We start from the raw sequence: 25,299 nt of genomic DNA, 5'->3' as shown, positions 1-25,299 counted from the left end.
GAAACATCTGTAATCCCCCCCTCTGTATCTTTGTCTTTTAGCCCTGAAACATTAGAAGTCCATGGCTCTTTTACTTGGCTTGGGAAGACTCAGTACAAACTCCAGCTTAAAGCTCAGGAAATTCAGAAGCTTCAACTCAAAGCCTGTTTCATCCATGCGGGGGTCTACAATCTGGGAACACCTCGGGTTTTTGCGAAGTTGACAGACCAAGGTTCGATGTGCGAAACTAGCCAGCAGAACTCTATGCCAGCATTGATCATAATCAATAGTGTCTGAACTAACCTTAGGATCTCAACTCAGACGAATACTGGAAACAAACTGTTTTGTACTTCTTAAAAATTCCTGCATAAGATGTGCTTGTATAGATTGCAATTGCAAGATCTTAAATAAACAGTTATTTTACGTCTCAACTGCAAAGCATTATGGACTTTTAAGTGTGTATGTAATTTTTTTTTTTTTCTTTCAGCATATATATCTTTCATCTTGGCTTGTAACTAGTCTTTTTTTATAACAGATACTACAAATATTTACACCTGGGGGGAGAGTGGACAGCACAGTTTTAGTCTGTATGAATTTGTCTTCCACAGTTTTTTTTTTTTCTGTTTGTGGCTGCTTGGAGTTTAAAGGTAACATGATGCGTCTGACTGCACTAAAACAGGCCAATGATGTGGTGGGTCACTTCTGTGCTACATGTGATCCATAGTTCTATCAAGTAAAGGCAACTACAGTAGTAATGTTCAATTTGGTTGCATTATATTTTACTTCTTCATAAAACCTGTAATCGAAAATTACAAGTTATTTAAATCGTGATCCTAAATCAGGCTTTAAAAGGGGGGTGGGGTGGGGTCATATAACAACTGCAGCCTTTGATAAAAAGTCAACCTCAATACATTGCTGAAAGCTGTGCTGTTTTCACAAGCACATTATTTTAATGTTCTTTAAACAAATCATTTCCTTAACTGTGTATCTTGACCATTTGATTAAGCTGTTATTTAAATGTATCTACACGACTGCTTTTCAGAAGATGATGTATTATATTTATAACAAATTTACTGTAAATACAATAAAACATAACAAAAACATGAAGACTTGCATATTTTACCATTCATTTCTAATATTCACATGGTTGCACTGCATCAGTTACATTTGTTTAATTATACAAGTTTTATTCTGCATGTCTGAGAATCCTAGCAATCAGTGTTACAGATTACAGTACAGACTGATGGTCCAAATGACTGTGGAAGAATACTGACCCCAAACAAACAACTAACTCCTCTTTAAAAATACACTATAGATGCTGCTGAACAGGTTTTCTTAGAAGTGACCTGCTTTAACTGGTGAGACGCGACTTCCCTAATAAATCAACTTAGTGTCCTTGTATTTGAATTATTGGTTTCTACGAACAGAAGGGATTCAATTTTCAAGTCAATGCACAATCTGTTCTATGTAATATGCCAATGTGTGCACCAAAACAAGACCAGCAGTGTACTTAGCCCAACAAAAAAAGTTAAACTTTTATGTTAGAAGAAGAACATACTCGCTGTGAAGCAGGGACAAGAACTGGTTTAATTTTGGGCGTACAATTATAAGCCACACAACCTGGAGAAACTAAAGAGATTCTGCATGGAGGAGTGGTCGGATATGCCTCCTTTATAACGGATGACCTAATAAAAGGCTACAGATAACTTCCATTTTCTCAAAGCCAGTAGGGATCGCTCAGATTGAGGTATGTGTAAACTTGACCATTCAGTATTCAGAAGTGTATGTTAGCAAATTTTGACCAGGTTCTATTGCAATGCTATATACTTTTGTAAATGTATACTTTAGTGATAAATCCAGCAGATTGTTAGTTTCTCATCCACTGCATGCCTCTCAAGCTTCAAGGTAAGTTTTACCCTGATTCAGCATGGTTTATAGTAGAATTTTAACTTACAGCTCTGTATTTCTCTTTCTATATTTGGGCATGTCAAATTTCATTTATAATTGTTACAAACAGGCAGAACAAATCTACAAAAGGGAATGAGCTGCTTTGTAACATCCAACAGCAATTGTAAATAATAGCTAAGATTAAAAAAAAAAAAAGCATGTCAAACCTGCAAGGTGTATTTTAAGAGTAAATTTGAATATCCAAGGTTTATCATCAGTGTTTCACTTTCGCTTTCACTTTCATCATAGACGCTTGTAAATTAGAAATATTTCATATCTGGTGCTGCCTGTTTCTTTAATTTAATTCACTTTCCAGGTTACTGATCAAACGGAAGACTTGTTAAGGGACTAATATGTTGTATTGAATTTATAAAGCTTATCAGGATGTTCAAATGGAATGTGGTTATATTTCTCGAGTTATAATACTTGAGAAGAATCTGAGCCGTGCCTTTGGATGTAGGTCAGTATAAAGCTTTAAATTAAAATATGTGGTGATTACAGATACATTTATTGATCCATCCAGAGAGTGTATCCTAACATTTATCGTAATAAGGAAATATAAGAAGCAGACAATAATGTACCAGAATTGATGTAATTCCAAAAAATAATATTTTTTTAACAAATTCATGTCTTGTCTTGACTTCCTCTCTTAGTATGAGATTATTTTATCAAATAGTTGATGGAAGTGGAAGAAACATCTGGTTTCAATGAGGATATAAATACAGATTTTTCTGTAAGATGTTCACTTAATGTTTGGTTTCATAGCACAACCTCATTTAATGATATCAGAATATTATGTGATAATGTGCAGAAGCTTATTGAATTCTGAGACCGAATTAATGTCTGTTCAATAGAAAATGGGTTGGCGGCCATATTAATCATACTACATGCACTTTTCTGTACTTTATTCTTTTAACTGTATGTGTACTTTCGGCTTGTATTAATTGTCTTGATTCTTCAAAGAATGTAAGCACAAGAAGGTCAGGCTTATTGCCCAGATAGAAACATCAAGTCTTTCAAGTTTATTGTTCAATAGATGCATTGTAAAAGGAAACCTGAATCTATAATCTCTCTTTAGGTTTTATGAATCAATGAGCAGCAGGGACAGAGTTGATATCAGAATGCACAATATTTGCACAGTATATTCTCGGGTGGGGGGGGTGGAATGTAAACTTGTTTAGTTTCTTCCTCAAAATGTTTTTATTTAACAATTTTTTTGTAGACTTTGTGTCTCTCTCTACATTAAATGTAAATACGTAAACTTACATACCAGTACTAATTTGTTATTATTATTGCAGGTGTATGTGTATTTTTGGTTGATCTATTGATCTTCAACTTCATGTTTCTATTTCTTGAATGTAAAGTAATGAAAAGCAAATCAGATATTGCAGGTGTGTGAATTGTTAAAGTTATTAATTGTTCAATGTAAGGAGACTCTTAAGGAGCAACTCACTTTGCATTCTTGAGGCCTGAGGTAGTTATTCCCAGTTAATAATAAATTAAGGAACCTGCTCTGCACAGGACCACAGTTCACAATGGGTAAGTAAATGACAACGTCTCTTATGACTGAGGCATCCCCTACTGAGATGTGAAACTTCAATTGTCAGACTTGATCTTTATTTAACTAATATGTATTATGAAATACATAGTAGACCATTAAGTAAAATATGAGAAGTGCCCCAATCTGTATTCATAATGGTAAATTAGATTCTGAATCATAACACTGTTTTTTAATGCTGATTATTTTAAAATAATGTCTAATACTTGGTACATATCTCCTTATCATTAGATGTTTTATATTTCTCTAAGACCCATCAGGGAGATTATTCAGACTGATAATTGTGAACTATATGACATATTAAAGACAGTATTATAAGGCAAGAACTCTTTTTGTTCTAGATTTAAGAATTATGTATTTTAAGATGTTTAAGTGGTTTCTCCATCATATTCATAGGCATTAAATAGGTTGCGCACAGTGATGTCAGGAGATAAATTAATGGTCATGTTAAATTGTCATTCCCGGCCAACTGATCTAAAGCTAACCAATCTTTTGATTAAGCAATATCCATCAACCATAGGCTTACTTAACATACCAAAATCAGTAGGCGTCACGAACAAGTAATAGTTCTTAATCAAGAACAAGCCTCATCAGAAATAACAAAAAATATATCATAAGAGTATGGCTTTCATCCTGAACAGCAGATGCAGGCTTAAAATGTTACTTCACTCATTCTTAAAAGCTTAGGGGCTAACAAATCTCACAGCACAAAAATAAACCCTACTTGGCCAATTACCAAGACCTATGAGGTCAAGAAGATGTTTTTTACCCTGAGGCTAGGTGGACAGGCATAGCTTTCCTGAACCATGAAGTCCCTGTTGATTTTATGAATTAACTTTGATGCTGAGGGGAAAAGCTGTAAAGACATAGCAGAACATAAATTATCTAAAGCATCAGTAGCAGGGTGAGAGGACTTCAGTTATCAGCACAGACACCTGCTATGGGAAACTCTTATTTATTACATTTAATTTTGCATTCAGGCATGTTTAATATAAACCAATGGCCATGGTATTTAGCTGGACCCTAGAGTTCAGGCTTTTGTTAATTAACATTGAATAGAATCAGAGGAGTATTGATGCTCCTAAATAGTTTGCTTCTAGTTAAAATCCATTACAATGTATAAGCTATTAACGTTTGCTCAGTGAATACAAAAATGTCAAGTATTTTAATTATTGTACACATTGCCAATCTTTCAGACAATTTGAAAACTCAGCACTCAAACTTTAATCTGTGAGGAACAGGCCGGTTGTACATTTGTTTATTTTATTTTGTATTATTATAAATGTTTTAATTTCTATAGATTTTGGTTTCCTGTGAGGTGGAGAGCCCTTTTATACCTGCATTGCTACCTGCACTAATTTCTTGAGAAGTAGCTGTTGGCTCCATGATGGCCACATCAGTAGGCCTTTGTCATCTGTTTTTGAATACCCTGAGAGATGAGACCATTGCAACCCTAAATGTAAGCTATAAATAAACACATTTCACTGAACTGTTACTCTGACTGAAATTAAGGTAAAATATTTATAAGAAAGGATTGATGGATGAAGCAACAAACTTTTGTTTAACTATAAAAATGTCTTATTTCTTGATTTTTATATCCAGATATAATTATAGGTTTTGATAAGTAAATACCGACAATTTAGTGACCATGATTATTTTGTGCTGTGACAAGCTGCATTCATGCTGCCACATCTGCATGCAGATGTGATTTTCTTAATTCAAATAATCAGCTGTAATCAAGAAAATATATGTATTATCTCTACACTAGGCTTTTGTTGCTTATTCGTTCCTGGGTATAATGAAAAAACGTACTTTTAGCAAGTTTCCCCAGATTAACCTACATTATAGCTTCTGTTAAATAGAAACCCATACTTGCTTGATGTCTCTATCAATTGTTACTGTTAAATGTTTTAGAATCTGTGTGAATATCATTTAAATGGTAGGATGATGGATAGGTGTGTGTCTACTAAGAGAAACTGATAATGTGGGGCATAACCATTTTCTTTAGGTTTCAGGTTTCTAAATCTATTTAAGTTTTTTTTCCCACCCAAACATTAGTCTTTATTTGTGGTGCTCATCATCATTTCCTTATTTAAAGCTAGGGTGTGCAATCCTGAGAAGTCAGCAGTTCGCAGCTTGTTTTGAACGCAGAGCCGCCCTCGCTTCAGTGTCTCCAAAGCCACGCCCCTCCATCACACATGCGCAGACAGAGCAGAGTCAGCGCCAGGAGGAGAGACGTGTGGGTGGAATCGATCGCAACAGTTTCAGATTAGCGCCTGTCTCATTCATAGGTTAGACATTACAATAATAATGAACGTAAACATCTTATTTACGGATATTATGTTTTTAAAAATAGTAGCTGCGGCTCGCCTTCCATTCTCGCGCTCGCTCTGCACAGCGTCAAGGTTCCCGCGCTGATGACGTGTGATTGTCTGCGCGAACAAGTTGCGCGGCGGTATGCAAATATAGATTGACAGACAGGAAGGACAACCTATCATTGCATTCGGACCGAGTGCAATGATTGGTTGATTATTCTTTTTTTTGTCCTGTCACTTCCACAGAAGATATATATATATATATATATATATATATATATATATATATACACTCACCTAAAGGATTATTAGGAACACCTGTTCAATTTCTCATTAATGCAATTATCTAACCAACCAATCACATGGCAGTTGCTTCAATGCATTTAGGGGTGTGGTCCTGGTCAAGACAATCTCCTGAACTCCAAACTGAATGTCTGAATGGGAAAGAAAGGTGATTTAAGCAATTTTGAGCGTGGCATGGTTGTTGGTGCCAGACGGGCCAGTCTGAGTATTTCACAATCTGCTCAGTTACTGGGATTTTCACACACAACCATTTCTAGGGTTTACAAAGAATGGTGTGAAAAGGGAAAAACATCCAGTATGCGGCAGTCCTGTGGGCGAAAATGCCTTGTTGATGCTAGAGGTCAGAGGAGAATGGGCCGACTGATTCAAGCTGATAGAAGAGCAACTTTGACTGAAATAACCACTCGTTACAACCGAGGTATGCAGCAAAGCATTTGTGAAGCCACAACATGTACAACCTTGAGGCGGATGGGCTACAACAGCAGAAGACCCCACCGGGTACCACTCATCTCCACTACAAATAGGAAAAAGAGGCTACAATTTGCACAAGCTCACCAAAATTGGACAGTTGAAGACTGGAAAAATGTTGCCTGGTCTGATGAGTCTCGATTTCTGTTGAGACATTCAGATGGTAGAGTCAGAATTTGGCGTAAACAGAATGAGAACATGGATCCATCATGCCTTGTTACCACTGTGCAGGCTGGTGGTGGTGGTGTAATGGTGTGGGGGATGTTTTCTTGGTACACTTTAGGCCCCTTAGTGCCAACTGGGCATCGTTTAAATGCCACAGCCTACCTGAGCATTGTTTCTGACCATGTCCATCCCTTTATGACCACCATGTACCCATCCTATGATGGCTACTTCCAGCAGGATAATGCACCATGTCACAAAGGTCGAATCATTTCAAATTGGTTTCTTCAACATGACAATGAGTTCACTGTACTAAACTGGCCCCCACATTCACCAGATCTCAACCCAATAGAGCATCTTTGGGATGTGGTGGAACGGGAGCTTCGTGCCCTGGATGTGCATCCCACAAATCTCCATCAACTGCAAGATGCTATCCTATCAATATGGGCCAACATTTCTAAAGAATGCTTTCAGCACCTTGTTGAATCAATGCCACGTAGAATTAAGGCAGTTCTGAAAGCGAAAGGGGGTCAAACACAGTATTAGTATGGTGTTCCTAATAATCCTTTAGGTGAGTGTATATATATATATATATATATATATATATATATATATATATATATATATATATAGACCACTTAAATTATTGATTGCTATCAGCATGTGAAGATACTTTCAACCAGTATAACCTGCTAGATATCACTTCACAGTTTTTATTTTGCTTCTCGCTTTCTTGATTGTTTTCCTCCTTGCTCCCTTTCCCGTAGCCCCTGACTGTGACCCTACATCTTGACAGCACTTAGCTTTCACCGTCCAGGATGTAGGAAGTCACTTTCTGTACTTGTGTAAATTGTAAATTGGAATTTGTAAAATGTATTATTTTGAATTGCTATGTTTTAGCTAAATTGAATTTGTAATGATTGATGCCTTGTACTTCACTGTATTTTTGCACTTTGTTTGCACTTATGTTGTAAGTCTCCCTGGATAAGGGCGTCTGCCAAGAAATAAAAATAATAATAATAACAAAAAATGTTTCTGGAAAAGATTGCATACCCTACCTTTAAGACACCAAGGTATTTAATTGTATTACATTTGAAGTAATGAAAAAGTGTTATACATTCATCCAGCTATCCATCTTTGAAATCGCTTATCCTGGCGAGGGTCGCCGAGAAGCCGGAGCCGATCCCAGCAGGCATAGGGCGCAAGGCAGGAATACACCCAGGACGGGACGCCAGGCCACCGCTGGACAACACACACACTGAAAAAGTGTTGTATTATAATATACTCTTGTCAGATCCATCTGAATCTGGATGTTGTGCTCACATGAACATTCATACTGTTATGTGACAAAAAGATAGGTATTTACAAGATTTCTTTAATGGTCTTGAAATCTAAAAATGCCTATTTGAAAGTTTTTGAAAACCCCAAAAGTTAAGTGTCTCTGCCAATGTAACTTCCACTTTCCTTCCAGACACATTGGCACACCTGGACAAACTCCTCTTAACCTTTAACATTACAACACATTACTGTGTCTCATATGGGTCTATAGTACCAACTTTACATCATGTGCTATCACAGTAAGCCTCAATGAAAGTGACACAAATCCACATTAGACTGTAATTCTAGGGAACACGTCTTCTCATTGCTTCACAAAATTATTCCTAATGTTGGAAAACAAACTGCATAATAATAGTGCCAGCTGCCAAGATGCTAAAGTAACAGGTGTTGGGTTGCACAGTACATCATGTATATTCTTACAAGAGTATCATAGGCTGGCCATGAATGTGGCAGGTAAATATTCATAGGAAAGTGTAATCATAATGTAACCAGCCAAAAGTACAGATTCAAGTACTATAACATATTTTAAAGTTAAGCCATGCTATTTCTAATGATTTTCTCAACATTGCAGCTACCAATCAACACAGTGACCTACATACAGGTCAGAATTGATTTTATCCCAGATGTTCCCTAATCTAAAAATGCTGGTTTGCTCACTATTCCGAAAAACTAAAAACTAAGGTGAAGAGCCTACATTATGGCATGTCAGCCACAGCACTCCACACACAATTTTCAAGTAATAAATATTCTGCAAAGGTTTTGAGACTTCTGTGTTACACACGTCCTTCGTCAATGCACATAATAAGCATGTACTTTTTATAATCCACGAACAATGGCGGTGTGTTATCAATCGTATTTTCAATTATTCATTTCTATGTTAATGAATAATGTATTATAAATATATTAATTTGGAAATAACAGTTTAAATAGTAACGAATGTTGACTGTAGTTTAAACATGATCTGGCACGCAGAAATGTAGTAAGCATGCTACACTTGAATCTGCAAGAATTGTGTTTAAGGATATTGCAGCTGAAATGGTAATCAAAATGCTTGAGGATATTAATTCCATAGCCACTTATAAAACTTACAAGCAACACAAATCAAATCAATGTTATATAACAAAATATAACATTGATATAATATATATATATATATATATATATATATATATATATATATATATATATATATATAAACAAGTATGACTAACGAATGTGCTTTGAAACATCCCATTCGTTGAGCTGCTGCATTGCAGTGGAATTCAGAATACAGAAGACATTTCATTGACTCACCTGTTCATTTTCATTATTTCCTCTTATGCACACCTGAAGGTATACCACAGTGGTCGTGCACATGCATGCAGCCGGCGGGGGGGCAGACAGACAGCGCTTCTGCGCAGCCTCAACACGTGTGACCCGCACAGCCGGCTGCTCGGCAAAATGTGCTCGGACTAGCTAAGGGATTTTGCATTTCTTATGTAGTTCTCCTACTTATAGTGCACTTTAAAGTAAGCTTGACCAAAGACACAAGTTTCCTCCGAGTAGGACTGGACGCATCCCACAGCTGCTCTATGAAACCGCCGCTGGGATTTAAACAGCCGTACAATAAAGAAGGTAAGGTGGATTCTGATATTTTTTCTTACTGTGTTTTTAAGTCATCTGATCATTATTACACAGGGAAGAAGGTGGGAGTAGATGGTTAACGACCAAGTTCTGATTCATATTTATTTTGTCACAGCATGTTAAATTTGTATTTTGTTACTTGGTTTGCGTGGCACACAAATTCAACAAGTACAGGCGATTGCATTGAAATGAGAGTAGTTTCTCTTGGATGCTCTGACTACATGCTGTTACCGAGGACAGATTCAGTGATGCCACAGTGTTATCTAGGAAACGGCACGACTGCGCATCTGTATGAGTGGCTTCACTGCAGCCGAGGTCTCAGCCCTCACATCTGGCGTGGGTAATGCTAAAACTGTCGCTTCTCTCGGCTGGCATGCCTTGTGTTTCGTCCCGAATCCCTTCACTTCGCTCTGGTTAAAACATAAATGCATAAATAAATAAAATAAAAACAGTCACTTTCATGATGCTGCCTCATACTCGAAACTGAGATGACAGCCCCCCGTTTGTTACTTCTTTTGCCATAAGCCAGAGTTTCCCAAACTGATCCTGGAGGACCCCCTCTGTGTCCTGCTGTTTTTAGTTACAACTGATATCTTAATTGCTTAATTTGAACTTTAATTGAACGAGCAATGCAATTTAAGGCTCAATTATGTAATTAAGTTCATGTGCGATGATGCAGCTGAACAGTGGTCTGGGGATCTTCTGATGTACTCTTGTACAATCGAGCTGTTTAGTACAGATCTTAGCCAAATCTGTATTTAAAGGGTATATTAAGCACTTATTTTAATCTTCACAGATGTGTACCAGTACATATTTAGTTTAAAATTGCAGACTGAGCTTGACTTTTGAGTTTAATTATATTTATGAGGGCATTAAGAGACCATTTTTCCCCAGAACATTTCTGTATAGCATATTTTTGAGTAGGCCTTCATTAACTTGAGCAAACTACCAGATGGATTTCAATAGGATTTCATTGTATGTACATAGAGTAGGCTGCTAGGCTACCTAGGCTGCAGTTTAGAGTATGGAAAGTACCTTTGAAACAGGTGTTTATAATGTAAAATATCAATTTTACAAACGGAAAGTTCTCGTGATCTGTAATTATTACTATGGTATGGCATTTATAGATTTCATTATTTAGTTTTTATGTGAAGTATATCTGTTCAACACCTCAAATATAAATTATCAAAAAGCTCATAAGCTGCAGGTTCTAATGGCTTTGCAATAGGAGCAGACTGCACACTAATTGTTCCAGATATGAAATCCTTAATTTTCTGTAATGCAGTGCAAAGAGATAGTATTGTGTTTATATTATATAAATGGTTCAGGGTAATTGTGAGCAATGTAGTCTAGGCCTTTTGGTGAATTGATAATGGTTTTGGCATTGGACAGTGAGCCCTGATTCCCAGAACTGACTGCCACCTCCCCCAGTATTACAATATACATGAATTCAGCTGAGTTGCTCTATTATGTATGTATATGTGTCTATACTGTATATATATTCATTACAAATTGATAAGAAAACAAATGCATGCCAGGAAAATCAAACATGTTCAAAGCTTTGTAAAAAGAATGTATTAAAATATTAACCAAATGCAAACAATGCAATATAGAGTGCATTATCATATTATTGAAAATTATTAACATTCTCGTAAGACAATGGAATTATGTAGCAGTTTGACCCTTTGCGTATCACAACCAAAATGAAAAAGTCTATAGTCTGGATTCAAATGCACCCTATGTTCTAGTGGGGTGCTTTAACTGACTGCAGTATCTTTAACAGCAGAGTGAAGGTATGTGTTTATAATCCTTTAAAGCTTAGTCGGAGTAGAACACACAGTTACCCAGTTAAAGAATCTAAAAGTACAGCCAGAATAATTTATTAAACATGTATTAGCATAGGAAAAGGATTTTTTATTTCAAAAAGTTAGAATTTGAGATGCTTATATTAAATATGTCCATAAATAATACAAGTTTAAAATAAGATATATGGAAAAACAAAAACAAAATCATTGAATATTGATCAATCAGTGTAAAGTTTAAAACACACTGAACATTCAGTTGTTAAAACTACAGTGTTTATTCTCATGCTCTACAATATTTATCATTATGAATTTCAAGTTTCTTTTAATTATGAAAATATTGCTCTCGGGTAAAAGCTGGGAGCACATTCAAGGCCATTAATTCAATGCAGTCTTGTAGTTAATCTATTTCCATTATGAACTGTTTTTGAAGTATAGCAAGTTCTTTGAAAGCCAGACAATTGTGATAGATCCCTCTTATATTTTGTGGATGAACATTCCCTGTGGAAATGAAAAATACTTTGACTAAAACTACGATACTAATCCTATAATGGAAAACCATTCTGCCAAAAAATGCCTATGGTATCTATGTATACACATGAAGATGCTGTCTAGAAACCCACTAATGGGGAATATTCTCTTTGCAGAAGCACTGAATGTCTGATTTACAGACAGCAGCTTGTTAGATCTAATCACTACGTCCGCAGGTACAGCAAGCATTTGAATCATTGCACAGTACTGCTAAAATGGTATTAATAATATAACTACAATACTGCCAATAATCATCATTACTTCTAATAGTACTACAACTACTACTTTATTAAACAGTCTGAAACCGTAGGTGGAATGCCAGAAACTGAATGTTGGATCATAATCTCTTGGCTCATGTTCTCCTTCTTTTATAGGCATGGTTCTCAACCCTGGTTCTGGAGGACCACCTACCCTGCTGTTTTTTCTTCCAACTGAGCTCTCAATTACGTAATTGAACTCTTTATTTAAATAATAATTCCCTAAATCAGAGCCTTTTAATTATTTTTAACAGTAGGGGTTTTCAGTTAAGTATTAGATTGTATAAGGGACTTTTTTTAGCTTATTAAGGAACCAACTTTTAATCCATTACACAATTTGACAAAGATTCAAATGTAACAAAATTATTACTTCAATTAAGGGTTCAATTAAATATTTGAGAGCTCGGTTGGAACAAAAACCAGCAGGGTAGGGGGTCCCCCAGGACTAGAGTTGAGAACCACTGTTTTATAGTATTTGGGAGGAAAACATGTGTAGCAATATATTCAACAATGTATCAGACAAAAAGTCAGGCCAGGTTATCTGGCTGAGGAGATGATGGTGTCAGTTGACAGAATGGGCTATGAGTCAGCTTATGCCCATATATTCCCATATCACATATATTCTGTGAAAACAATGCCTAGCAGAAATAAGGTTTAACTCACTTTCCATGTGGAGAATGCACAGTGCTTGTGATTTGTAGACTGAATAAGAATGTAGAAGCTACAGATGTACGTGAAGCAAATCACAGACATCTTTACATAATCTTTCTCAGTGGTGTTTAGCCAAACTCTCAGTAAATGAGGACCTAAGTACCTATGCACGCAATAGAAGTGTGCCACGAACAAGAGACAAGTACTTGTGCTTACTGAACATGAACACAAAAAATTACTCTTGATTTAGAGCAACTATTACATAGGAGGCAAAGAAAACAATTTCTTAAGTTTACATAGGCTTTTATGTATGTATTTATGCATTTATTTAATGTCTCCTTCATCCGGTGAGTCATGGGCTGTGAACTAATATTTTGTCTTATACATATGAGAAACCATATAATTTATCTTTGTTGCTTGTGTTATCACGGCAAAACAGCATTTGTATAATTGCAAACATCGAAGAATGAATGGAGGGCAAAATGGAATCTAAAAGACCACCCCTAATTCTGATGAAAATGGCAGAAGTTGTTTTTGACAAAATGTAAACTTATTTGAAGGCTACATTTTAAATTAAATTCAGACCGTGATGTAATATTTAAATGACACATAATTACAGAGATTACTTATCTTTAAAATTATCAATGTTAATATTACCTTACTCAGTAGATGGAGCTACACAATTGTAAAACAATGTCTTGTCCCAGAGTTTTTTGTACATGTAAATGTATCTTACTTAAAAATACAGTTTCTCAATTTTTATCTGGAAAAAGGTAACCTTCCACTAATTATTCTTTATTTAAATAAATGTCAATGCAGATACAAAATAAAATAAAATAAAATAAAAGAAATAAAGCTTAAATCTGTTAATTTAATTAAATAGCTATATATCATGAATTGAACACTGGACCATTAAGTAGTTTGGGAAAACCTTAATATTCTGTTGCATACTTATAAGACATTAAAATTAAATGTATGATACATGTTGTCTTAAGTATAGAGAGATTATATTAATGAATATTGTGCGAGTGTCTTTTGAGGCATAAGCAATATCACCTGGTAAAATGTAAGTGTACAAGGACAGCAAGCGTGTGAAATTACAGTACTGTGCAAAAGTTTTAGGCAGGTGTGAAAAAATGCTGTAATCTTGACGAACATTAATTAATATCCTCAAGCATTTTGATTACCATTTCAGCTGCAATGTTAATAGATTATATTTATCAATTAACAAAATGCAAAGTGAGTGAACAGAAGAAAAATCTACATCAAATCCATATTTGGTGTGACCACCCTTTGCCTTCAAAACAGCATCCATTCTTCTAGGTACACTTGCACACAGTTTTTGAAGGAACTCGGCAGGTAGGTTGGCCCAAACATCTTGGAGAACTAACCACAGTTCTGTGGATTTAGGCAGCCTCGGTTGCTTCTCTCTCTTCGTGTAGTCCCAGACGGACACGCTGATATTGAGATCAGGGCTCTGTGGGGGCCATACCATGACATCCAGGACTCCTTGTTCTTCTTTACGCTGAAGATAGTTCTTAATGACTGTCGCTGTATGTTTGGGGTCGTTGTCATGCTGCAGAATAAATTTGGGGCCAATCAGATGCCTCTCTGATGGTATTGCATGATGGATAAGTATCTGCCTGTACTTCTCAGCATTGAGGAGACCATACATTCTGACCAAATCCCCAACTCCATTTGCAGAAATGCAGCCCCAAACATGTAAGGAACCTCCACCATGCTTCACTGTTGCCTGCAGACCCTCATTCGTGTACCGCTCTCCAGCCCTTCAGTGAACAAACTGCCTTCTGCCACAGCCAAATATTTCAAATTTGCACTCATCAGTCCAGAGCATCTGCTGCCATTTCTCTGCACCCCAGTTCCTGTGTTTTCATGCATAGTTGAGCCACTTGGCCTTGTTTCCACATCGGAGGTATGGCTTTTTGGCTGCAAGTCTTCCATGAAGGCCACTTCTGACCAGACTTCTCCGGACAGTAGATGGGTATACCAGGGTCCCATGGTTTTGTGCCAATTCTGAGCAGATAGCACTGCTGGACATCTTCCGATTGTGAAGGGAAGTAAGCATGATGCGTCTTTCATCTGCTGCAGTAAGTTTCCTTGGCCGACCACTGCGTCTACGGTCCTCAACGTTGCCCGTTTCTTTGTGCTTCTTCAAAAGAGCTTGGACAGCACATCTGGAAACCCCTGTCTGCCCTGAAATTTCTGCCTGGGAGAGACCTTGCTGATGCAGTAGAACTACCTTTGTGTCTTGTTGCTGTGCTCAGTCTTGCTATGGTGTATGACTTTTGACAGTAAACTGTCTTCAACAAACTCACCTTGTTAGCTGAGTTTGGCTGTTCCTCACCCAGTTTTATTCCTCCTACACAGCTGTGTCTGTTTCAGTTAATGATTGTGTTTCAACCTACATATTGGATTGATGATCATTAGCACCTGTTTGCTATAATTGTTTAATCATACACCTGACTATATGCCCACAAAATCCATTACTTTGTGCAAGTGTACCTAGAAGAATTGATGCTGTTTTGAAGGCAAAGGGTGATCACACCAAATGTTGATTTGATGTAGATTTTTCTTCTGTTCACTCACTTTGCATTTTGTTAATTGATAAATATAATCTATTAACATGTCTATTTTTGAAAGCATTCTTATTTTACAGCATTTTTTCACACCTGCCTAAAACTTTTGCACAGTACTGTATATCATATGTAGCATAAGAGACACCCTTAACAATATATTAACTAATTATAAATCTGTAAAAATAATTATCTTCACTGATTGCTTTTAATATGATTTTTTACTTAAGTGTAACATTCAGTCTACCTCCTGATGATTTTAAATGGTTTGGCCCAGCATCAAACCTATCGGAGATTAATTTGTTGTCTTGGTAATCATGGTTAAACATTTAAAAACACAACCTACAGCTGGTGAAACTTCAATTTCAGTACTTATCTTTGAACTATTCTCATTGTCATTAAGCTTGAGTTTGATCTATTACATAAATTCCTCTTTGGTAAAGCATGGGACAGAGAAAGAAATGTAAAGAACTTATATTCAATTATTCTACTAAAGTTTTGATAATTTGAGAGGCCCGATACATTTCTATTGCATGATGTACTATGTTAAAGTCATGTATGATAATAGACAAGACATCTTCCAGATAAGTGCTGAAAGATTTCCCTTAATTCTGCCGACATCTGCATAATTGTGCAAGAGAACCCATGATTAAAAAAAGACTATTTTAACAAGAGACACTGGGGCAAAAAGCCCAAACTGAATACACAGATATATTGTATGACAGTTATTTCCGTGTAAAAGTGTTTTTATGTAATTATTGCACATATGCACACACACCTTCTCCTTATATTCTCTCTGCCTCTGTGCGTCTCCCATAGTAGTCCTCTACTCCAAACTCTACACTGGCTTCCTGTTGCTGCAAGTATTAAATTAATGTTTCCAGTTCTTGTTCATCAAGCTGCCCCCTTCTACCTGCAGCTCCTCATTTCTCTATATATCACCCTTTCGCCACCTCCATTCCTCTTATACAGGTCAATTAGTCATGCCTAACCTGAGGCGTTCAACTGTTCTTGTCCTTTCTCCTCATGGGGGAACAAGCTGCCTGTGAGCATCAGGGCCACACAATGTCTTGCCACCTTTTATCTCCTTATGACACATCGGTTTATTTTAAACCTGTAGACTATTCCAATGTTTTCTACCTTAATTGTATGCCTCTGTAATGTGTAGATTAGTTCTTAAAGACATGCACTAAATAACTTTGATAGGAATAGCAAGATGAAAGTTTCAACTTAAGCCCCCAAGGCATGCATATGTTCTACTCATATTAGATTCAAAAATCTCTTGGAAGAACTAATACATTTAATACATGCATGAGTATGTTAAACCAGAAAACACCTAAGTGTATATCTATTGTTATATATATATTCTCCACTTGAGTAGTTCTACAGTACACTATAGCCAATTATTTGACACATTCCTAATATTTTATTCAAGTATGATTATATATATTTGGAGCTCAATATTTTTTTATTTGACTCCCTCACATATCTGTGTTTATACATTGCTCAAAAAAATTACGGGAACACTTAAATCACACATCGGATCTCGATGAACTAAATATATTAAAGATCAAAATCTTTACTGTACATTGTGTAATTCGTTGAGAACAAAATGACGTAACAACGGTCAGTGGAAACCAAAATCACCAAACGATTGAGGGCTGGATTCACAAAGTAAACAATTGAAATCACAGGCTGTTCCAGCTTGCATGAATTTCATCACGGCAACTCGTAATGTGACTCAGTAGCGTGTATGGTCCCCACGTGCCTGTATGCACTCCCGACAACGTCTGGGCATGCTCCAGATGAGACCGCGGATGGTGTCCTGGGGATCTCCTCCCAGACCTGCATCAGGGCATCAGTGAGCTCCTGGACAGTCTGTGGCGCTACTGTGGATGCACCGATACATAACGTCCCAAAGGTTCTCAGTTGGATTCAGGTCTGGGGAACGTTAGGGCCAGTCAATGCCTTCATCATCCAGGAACTGCCTACACACTCTGGCCAGATGAGGCCGGGCATTGTCCTGCACCAGGAGGAACCCAGGGCCCACTGCACCTTAAGCATCTTAAGTTCTGACGATGGGTCTGAGGATTTCATCGCGGTACCTAACAGCATTCAGGGTACTGTTGGCTAGCATGTGGAGGTCTGTGCGACCCTCCAAGGATATGCCTCCCCAGACCATCACTGACCCACCGCCAAACCAGTCATGCTGGATGATGTTGCAGGCAGCATAACGTTCACCACGGCGTCTCCAGACTCTTTCACGTTTGTCACATGTGCTCAGTGTGTACCTGCTCTCATCTGTGAAGACAACGGGGTGCCAATGGCGGACCTGCCAATTCTGGTGTTCTCTGACGAATGCCAATCGAGCTGCACGGTGCTGGGCTGTGAGCACAGATCCCACTAGAGGACATTGGGCCCTCATGCTACCCTCATGGAGAATGTTTCTGACAGTTTGGTCAGAAACATGCACACCAGTAGCCCGCTGAAGGTCATTTTATAGGGCTCTGCCAGTGCTCCTCCTGTTCCTCCTCACACCAAGGAGCAGATACAGGTCCTGCTGCTGGGTTCATGCCCTTCTACAGCCCTGTCCAGCTCTCCTCGTGTAACAGCCCGTCTCTTGGCATCTCCTCCATGCTCTTGAGACTGTACTGGGAGACACAGCAAACCTTCTTGCGACGGCACGTATGGATGTGCCATCCTGGAGGAGCTGGACTACCTGTGCAACCTGAATGGGCTGCAGGTACCGCCTCATGCTACCAGTAGTGACAAGGACACTAGCAAAACGCAAAACTAGAGAAGAAACAGTCAGGAAGGATAAGGAGAGAACAATTATCTGTGGCCACCACCTGCAAAACCATTCCCTTTTTGGGGGTTGTCTTGCTGTTGCCTCTCCAGTGCAGCTGTTGTCACTTTCATTTGCACCAAAACAGGTGACATTGATTCACAATCGCTTAGGCTTCCTAACTGGACATCCCTGAAGTTTAATTCACTTGGTGTTATACTGTGATGAATATGTGTTCCCTTAATTTTTTTGAGCAGTGTATTTCTTTCTGTGAAGTTTTGTTAATGTCATGAATGCAATTTCATGCTTTTCCATGGTATGCTTTGTGATACAACTATGTCCATGTCATACCCAATTCCTAAAACAATTGTAGAAATATGAAATACTAATTGAAGGGTAATGTTTGAATATTAGTGCACAACAGAACAGTATAGGCTACTAATTTTATACTCCCTGCTGTTTTGGTAGACATTTTGTAATGTTCCAGAAATAATCCAAACAAAAATAGATTGTTCACCAGTCTAATATGAGCAAAACAAGCACATTGAAAGCATCAAAGGGTGAGAACTGGGATGGTTGCCATTCTATATGATTCCAAATTAGTCTGAAGAGTAACAAACATTTAAATTAAAATACAAAGCTACAATTTAAATGAGGCAAACTACATACATGGATAATTCCTAAGCATTGAAAATTAATGAAGGGGGACTGCAAACTGGAATGTGTATTTATAAAGCAGAGGAAAAAAATAATATTACCAGAAGTAAAAATGTCTATAGACATAATATATAACATTTAAAAATTAAAGGTAATTAAGACAAATTACTGAAGTAGGTTTTCTAACTGTAAATTGAGTCTCATGCATGAATAGGCCTATATGGAGTACATAGCATAAAACTAAATAATATCAAGTACTGTATTAAATAAACTGACAGTACTCTATATAACAGCTTACAGAAATATTTTTTTAAACAACATCCATTCATCCGTTGTATATCACCACCTTCATCCCATACAGAGTCATCTGGGGCTATGATTAAACAGTATAAAAAAATGAAATAGCCTGAAAAATAAGTTGGGCTTTATTCTGAAATAAATGTATTTTGAATTTGGATATTTTGTATAAAAGAAGTCATAATTACAACACCAAATCTATTGGTAAATAAACACGTATGTCAAAGGTTTTTGAAATGATTTAACAATATAACTGTAGATAAGTTTAATCTTGCAATTTACTGCGTTTAAACCATGATACCATAATACCTTGTGACAGAGTACAATGTGAAAAAATGGAAAATACCATGTTTATACTGTTATCTTTAATCTAGGAGCTTGAAAAATGGTCCACAGTAAGTGAGTTACCATGACTTCAATGAAGAAGATAAGATGATTATGTAATTACCCTTCAAAAGGAAGGTTTTCTGTTAGAGAAATTGCATGAAACATTACTGTTAGATAATGCAGTGAACACCATAATCAAAGATAAAGGAAATTGATAGCCGTTTCCTTTAAGAGGCTGAAATAGGAGTACATGATTAGACAGACCTATTGTTTTAAAATCCAAGGCTAAATACTTTAATTTTTTTCCAAATTGTTTTTTTCCGTTTTATTTTTTCTGAATTCTGTTTTACAATTTACGCTAATTTTATCATCAGAAACAGTGTCTAATAATGTGAATGCATAAAACATCAGCAATTTAATAAGATATAACCGTAAATTTGTAATGATGCAACACAACATTGCACTATTTTTTACCAAGGCAAGTGCTTCAATACAGAGTTATACTAAGTGTTTCATTATAAATGAAAAAAAAAGTAATGCTAGAATCTAGTCAACAATGCAGCAAGCAATAGGAAAAACCTAGAGTTATACTTAAAAAAACAATGTTGCATTCATGCGTTTCATTATAAATGAAAACAAAAAAAAGATTCAGAATCTAGGCAATAATGCAGCAATAGGCAAAACCTATGGAACTACCTTATGAGCTCCTGTGTCTGTCCATTGTAAGTTTTACTTCAATCACAGACCACTCAATTGAAGTACAAGATTGCCAGCCTCTTTGTGAGTTATTCAGGTCCCTCAGACAGGCCACTGAACAAAGCTGGGCCTCTCCACGAAGTGGCAGAGGGGCACCTGGCATGCCAGGAGGTCTTGTTATATATTCTGCTGACCTACAGTGATCACAGTTCCTGCTCAAAGCAGCAGGACTATAATGATGGTTTGCTGTGTCCAAAAGGGCAATTGGCAAAGGTGTGTGATTGTTCTGCCTGTGTGATACAGTGCACTATGAGTCTTTGTTTTGTCCAGTTGCACCCCAGGGGGGCTGGCAGGGGTAAATCTGGGCAGAGTGGACGCCCAAACTGGATCAGCTTCTGTTTTCCATTTCTGGAAAAAAAATCTAATTCTGTTTTTTTTTTTTTTTTTTTTTTCTTTATTGCACATTTTCCACTTATAATATATACTGTATTATAAGTACATAATACATGCATGGCTGAAACTGTTCTGAATCCATAGATACCACATATATAGCAGCAGCATCTATAATAGCTGAGTTATGAGCTGAATTGTATAAGCCCCTCTCTCTCTCTCTCTCCCCCTCCTCCCCCATCTCTGGCGCTGCTCGGTCTGTAACCCGAAACTGATCAGCTGATCTGTTCCCCTGCCTGAGACAGGTTTTTTTTTGATTGGCTAGTTTAAAAAAGCAGATCTCTATGGCACATGACACACACAGTAACATCTTCTCCATTATGCAATTCCAGCCTCATGTGCTGCTTTGCGCATTGAATTTCTAAAACCAGGAAGTACGAGATGTAGACAAACCCTTGTAATTTTAAGAATTCGGTTTTATACATTGTCTTTTGATATAGCCAACCGAATGTTGTTTTTGTCACACTGTTAACGTCATTTTCGCTATAACAGGTATCGCAACCATGAAAAAAACATCCATGGTACTCAAAAGCCGTGTACACACCGTTTATTACTGCAAAACCATCTAGATAGTACGGGCCAAATTTACGCTCACCACCCGGCTTTAGTGTGTGTTGTATACTGATGTTGTCTGTGTGTTCAGTATACATGAGCCACTGAATAGCGGGGGTCGAAAACCGCTTTTTCTGGTTGTGATAATTCTTGTGCAGGACTAATGCTATGGTCTGCGGTATGAGAAACATGTACCGTTACATGGTCATACACACTGAGGCTATCGTGATGTACTGAAACGGGTCAAGACTGACTTTAATCAGGTCTGAATCGGGGTCAGACAGACACTTCAGACGTATCTGCTCTGTCATACTTAAGATCTCATTTCTAAATGTAGTACAAGCTTGTCTCAGTATGTCCACATCCTGTCTACAATACCGCTTCATCTTGGAAATTAAATTCATCGAGTTTGTGCTCATCGTACCATTCCTGAAACTCTGTTTTATCATGACCCATCATGTAGTCTACCCTGTAAAATTGTTCAGCAGGTAAGGGCCCTACATAATTTTGGTTTGTGACCGTGTTAAAGAAGTGTGGGAAATGTCCTTTCTCACCCTCAAACCCCATTGCTTTTGGCATATTGCTCAGTTTCATAGGCAAGAAATGTAATGAATCAATGAACCTAATGTTCAGAGCGGTCACTGTCATGCACATAATTTTACCTCCTTATGTGATTAAGTGTGTAGCAACCTTTTCACGTATGAGCTCTCTAATGACCCAAGTAGTTATCATAGCCTTTACCATTGTGTGAAATAAAAGTGTAGTTTTTAAAACACGTGTCGATGAAACATTTCACAAAGTCAGATAAGAAAGAATCCCCATAAAACTCCCATGTGCGATTGTTGTTTATGTGTGAGGCATAAGCATAATTTGGGATGTGTGTCCCTGTTTCTTGCATGCATTCAAAATCAAAGAAAATGTATTTTTCTGATTGTTTGGGGATGTTTATTACACTCATGTAGTATAAATGATTGTCAGGTGTCTGGATAACACTTTTACAGCGCGGACACAGCTTTTCTTCACAAGTGTGCGTTATTGGGAGAAAAGTCCGACACTCTGTACAGTAAAAGTGCTGAACACACTGAATCTCTTTGTTGGCAGCTTTAGCCTTGTGTCTCCTGAGACAGACACCGCCTCTACAGAATATTTTACATACATCGCATCTGGTGACGGTCTCTTTTTAACCTCAAAACAGTGGGGATCTAAACACGCTCTGCCCACGTGTGACTATTTTTATGCCCATATACTGCATGGCAATAATCACAGAAATAGCTAGCACCTATAAATGTTCTGATGTTTAAAATCCCATAGTAATGTTGTTCATGAAGTAACACAAACAGGACTTTAATTTAACCATCTAACATTTCTGCATCTGTGCATTCTTTCTTTTTCCACAGGCGGTACTGGCGGCAAAACATAAATTGTTACCTTGGTTTTTGAAATCAATGAGGCAAGCCCTTTTCGTGTCTATTATCTTGCTAAACAAAATACCTTTTATACGCCTCCGTGCCCCACCTTGCATATTTCTAATGACTGTGACCGTTATTCTCAATCTACCTTCTATTTGGATTTCGGTGTGACTTTGCAGTAAATTAGCTATGCTCTCTAGGACATCTGTGGCATCCAGCTCCCCCAAATGTTGCCTCCTCGAATAGAAAGACTGAGCTCAGGGTCATTAAATAATCCTAAACTGTACAAAATCATTAGGAAGCACATTGTGTGATATTTCATTTAACAGCCCTTGCACAGCACCATGCACAATATGCACGGCCTCCGTGTACAATTCTACCAGATCCAGATTCACAAACCTGAATTCTTCATAAAACTCCATTCCCCAAAACCTGTTAATTTCCCGGTCATAGCGACGAATACGCTCCAAAAACACCCGAAGCGGGTCCCCGCCATCACCACCCTCAACCATTTGTTCATCATTTTCATTATTCACCTCTTATATTGCAACATCACCACCCCCAATCTGATTATCATTATTATTCGCTTCTAATGCTAACCCATCAGACACATCCAAATCTATATATTCCTGAATTTCCAAGTTTGCTGGGTGGTCATCAGCAGGCACTGTGCTTACATTTTCAGACTGTAATGGTGTCTGTGATCCTGCTAATTGTGACACATCCATTCTAGATTTAAGCCTACGCAGCATTCTTTTGGCTACATTAATCTTCTTTATCAGTACTGCCGTGATTACACATGCAGACCAAGTGTCTTTGCGTCTTACTTGTTTCATTGTTTGTCAATTGTGATTTTCAGAAGGGGCTATTTCCTGTATCAGCTCCTCTACATCTTGTAGAGAGACTGCTTCACTCACAGCGGGGCCATTCGGCAAACTCTCATCAGAAACGATGTTATACCCTTTTTGTTTTAACGCATTTGTCAAAACATATATTTTTCTATGAGCTATGTGTAAATCTTCTACCAGTTGCCAACATATGTGACATATTTTGCTAAACAACAGGGCCCTAGAATCATCAGAGGTCTGAATGCCCGTACAGGGTATTTGTTCACCTGACCTGTCTATCTCTTTATGCACACTCGACGTTAGCTGTGCTATTTGTCTGCTTACCTCTTTTTACAGTAGCGGGTATCGTTTTGATCACTTTCACACTGTGTACCTCCACATCTGAGGGGTCCTCAATAACCCGCTGTCTTTTACAAGCAGGGTTCCGTTTAGGTGTCACCACCTCGTCATCAGTTGAATCTTGAGCAGCATGGGCTGTCTTACTGCGTGCTTTTCTCGGTTCTCCACAACTGAATTGTACTTTTTTTTTTCAAAGTGTCTGTTGGCCATGTCGTAGACCCGTAGCTTCCTTATCAACACGTCCTGTTTTCTTCAGAAGTGGGCCCCTTGCCCCCCCTTTCATTGGCCTCTGTAGGGGGCCTGCTTGCCCTGGCCGCAAAGCGTTTTCAGCTATGAGAAACACATAGAAGGTGTTATGGTATCTTGCTTTGTACCGTAACTTTCATGGCATTTGGAAAACAATAAATAATAATAAAAACACATCAGTAACCCAATGAATGTTACATACCACCATTAAAAGTTTGTTCTGAGACTTGGATAGGGTGGGGCCGTGCATAGGTATGCGGGTTAAAGGTTGCCTCGCCGGTCTCCGTCTCTGAAAATACGTGTTGTTTATTCCCAATGCGTTTATCCCCCACAACTGTCAACATGAAAAGTGAAAACAGACATTGATACCGTTTGTCGTAATGTGTAACTTTACACATTATTTGTCATGTTTTAGAAGATACAATGTATAATTATTTCATAATATGAAATACCTTGTTCTATAAAATCTGAATGGCATTGTGTGGCTTTGAACACATTGCTCGGCCCTACCTTCAGAACTCGCGCTTCCTGCGGTTTGGAAGGCGCTGTTGGTGGCGGACGCGTGGGGGTTTGTGAGTGCCACTCTGCGGGTCGACCACTGGGTCTACGCTGCAGTATCTCCGCTCTTTGCAAGTCCACAGCCGGTAATTTCGCTGAAATAATACAAGCATATATACATTAACTATGTACCATGTACTAATACTTTTGAACCAGATTATATTACTATACATACCCAGCCCCAATACCCCTGTTTCAGAACTATACTTACCATCAATACATGATACTAGTTCCAGTAGTTCTGTCTCGTCAAAGAGGTCCCAGTCAGTTGACATGATGAACACGGTGGTGGTTAATATATTGTTGAAAATGTGCAGTGGTTTAGCAGCGGCTGTGTCTGACGTGAAAATGGAACAAACAGTGATGCTTATTTATTTTGCCAAAATGTGTGTGCATTTTACATTACAGTATCATCACTTAGCAAGGTCATCTTACATTTGTACCCTACTGGAGCCATCTAAGCAAAGCCAAGGGTACAATAGCATTGCTATACCTAGGGTTTGAACTCACCACTTTCTGGTTATGAGTCCAGAGCCCTAACTGCTACTCCACAGGGCTACCTATTATAAAACCCAACCAATTTCACAACTTGTATTCCGTAACACAT

The 25,299-nt window shown here is 37.7% G+C and overlaps 1 protein-coding gene across 6 annotated transcripts in view; it reads left to right on the top strand.

Annotated features, from left to right (window-relative positions):
- The window catches only part of trappc8 (trafficking protein particle complex subunit 8), a 59,232-nt gene extending 58,146 nt beyond the window's left edge, over positions 1–1,086 (top strand). For all 6 annotated transcript variants that reach the window (XM_066719605.1, XM_066719604.1, XM_066719603.1 and 3 more), the window contains one exon: positions 42–1,086. In XM_066719605.1, the coding sequence (XP_066575702.1) occupies positions 42–276 (235 nt within the window). In that variant the 3' untranslated portion in view covers positions 277–1,086. The remainder of the gene's footprint in view (positions 1–41) is intronic.
- Positions 1,087–25,299: the final 24,213 nt, after the last annotated feature.

Source organism: Amia ocellicauda, chromosome 2, assembly GCF_036373705.1.
Source record: "Amia ocellicauda isolate fAmiCal2 chromosome 2, fAmiCal2.hap1, whole genome shotgun sequence".
Lineage (NCBI taxonomy): Eukaryota > Metazoa > Chordata > Actinopteri > Amiiformes > Amiidae > Amia > Amia ocellicauda.
Note: the sequence above shows the minus strand (reverse complement) of the source record. Positions and strands in the feature narration are given on the sequence as shown.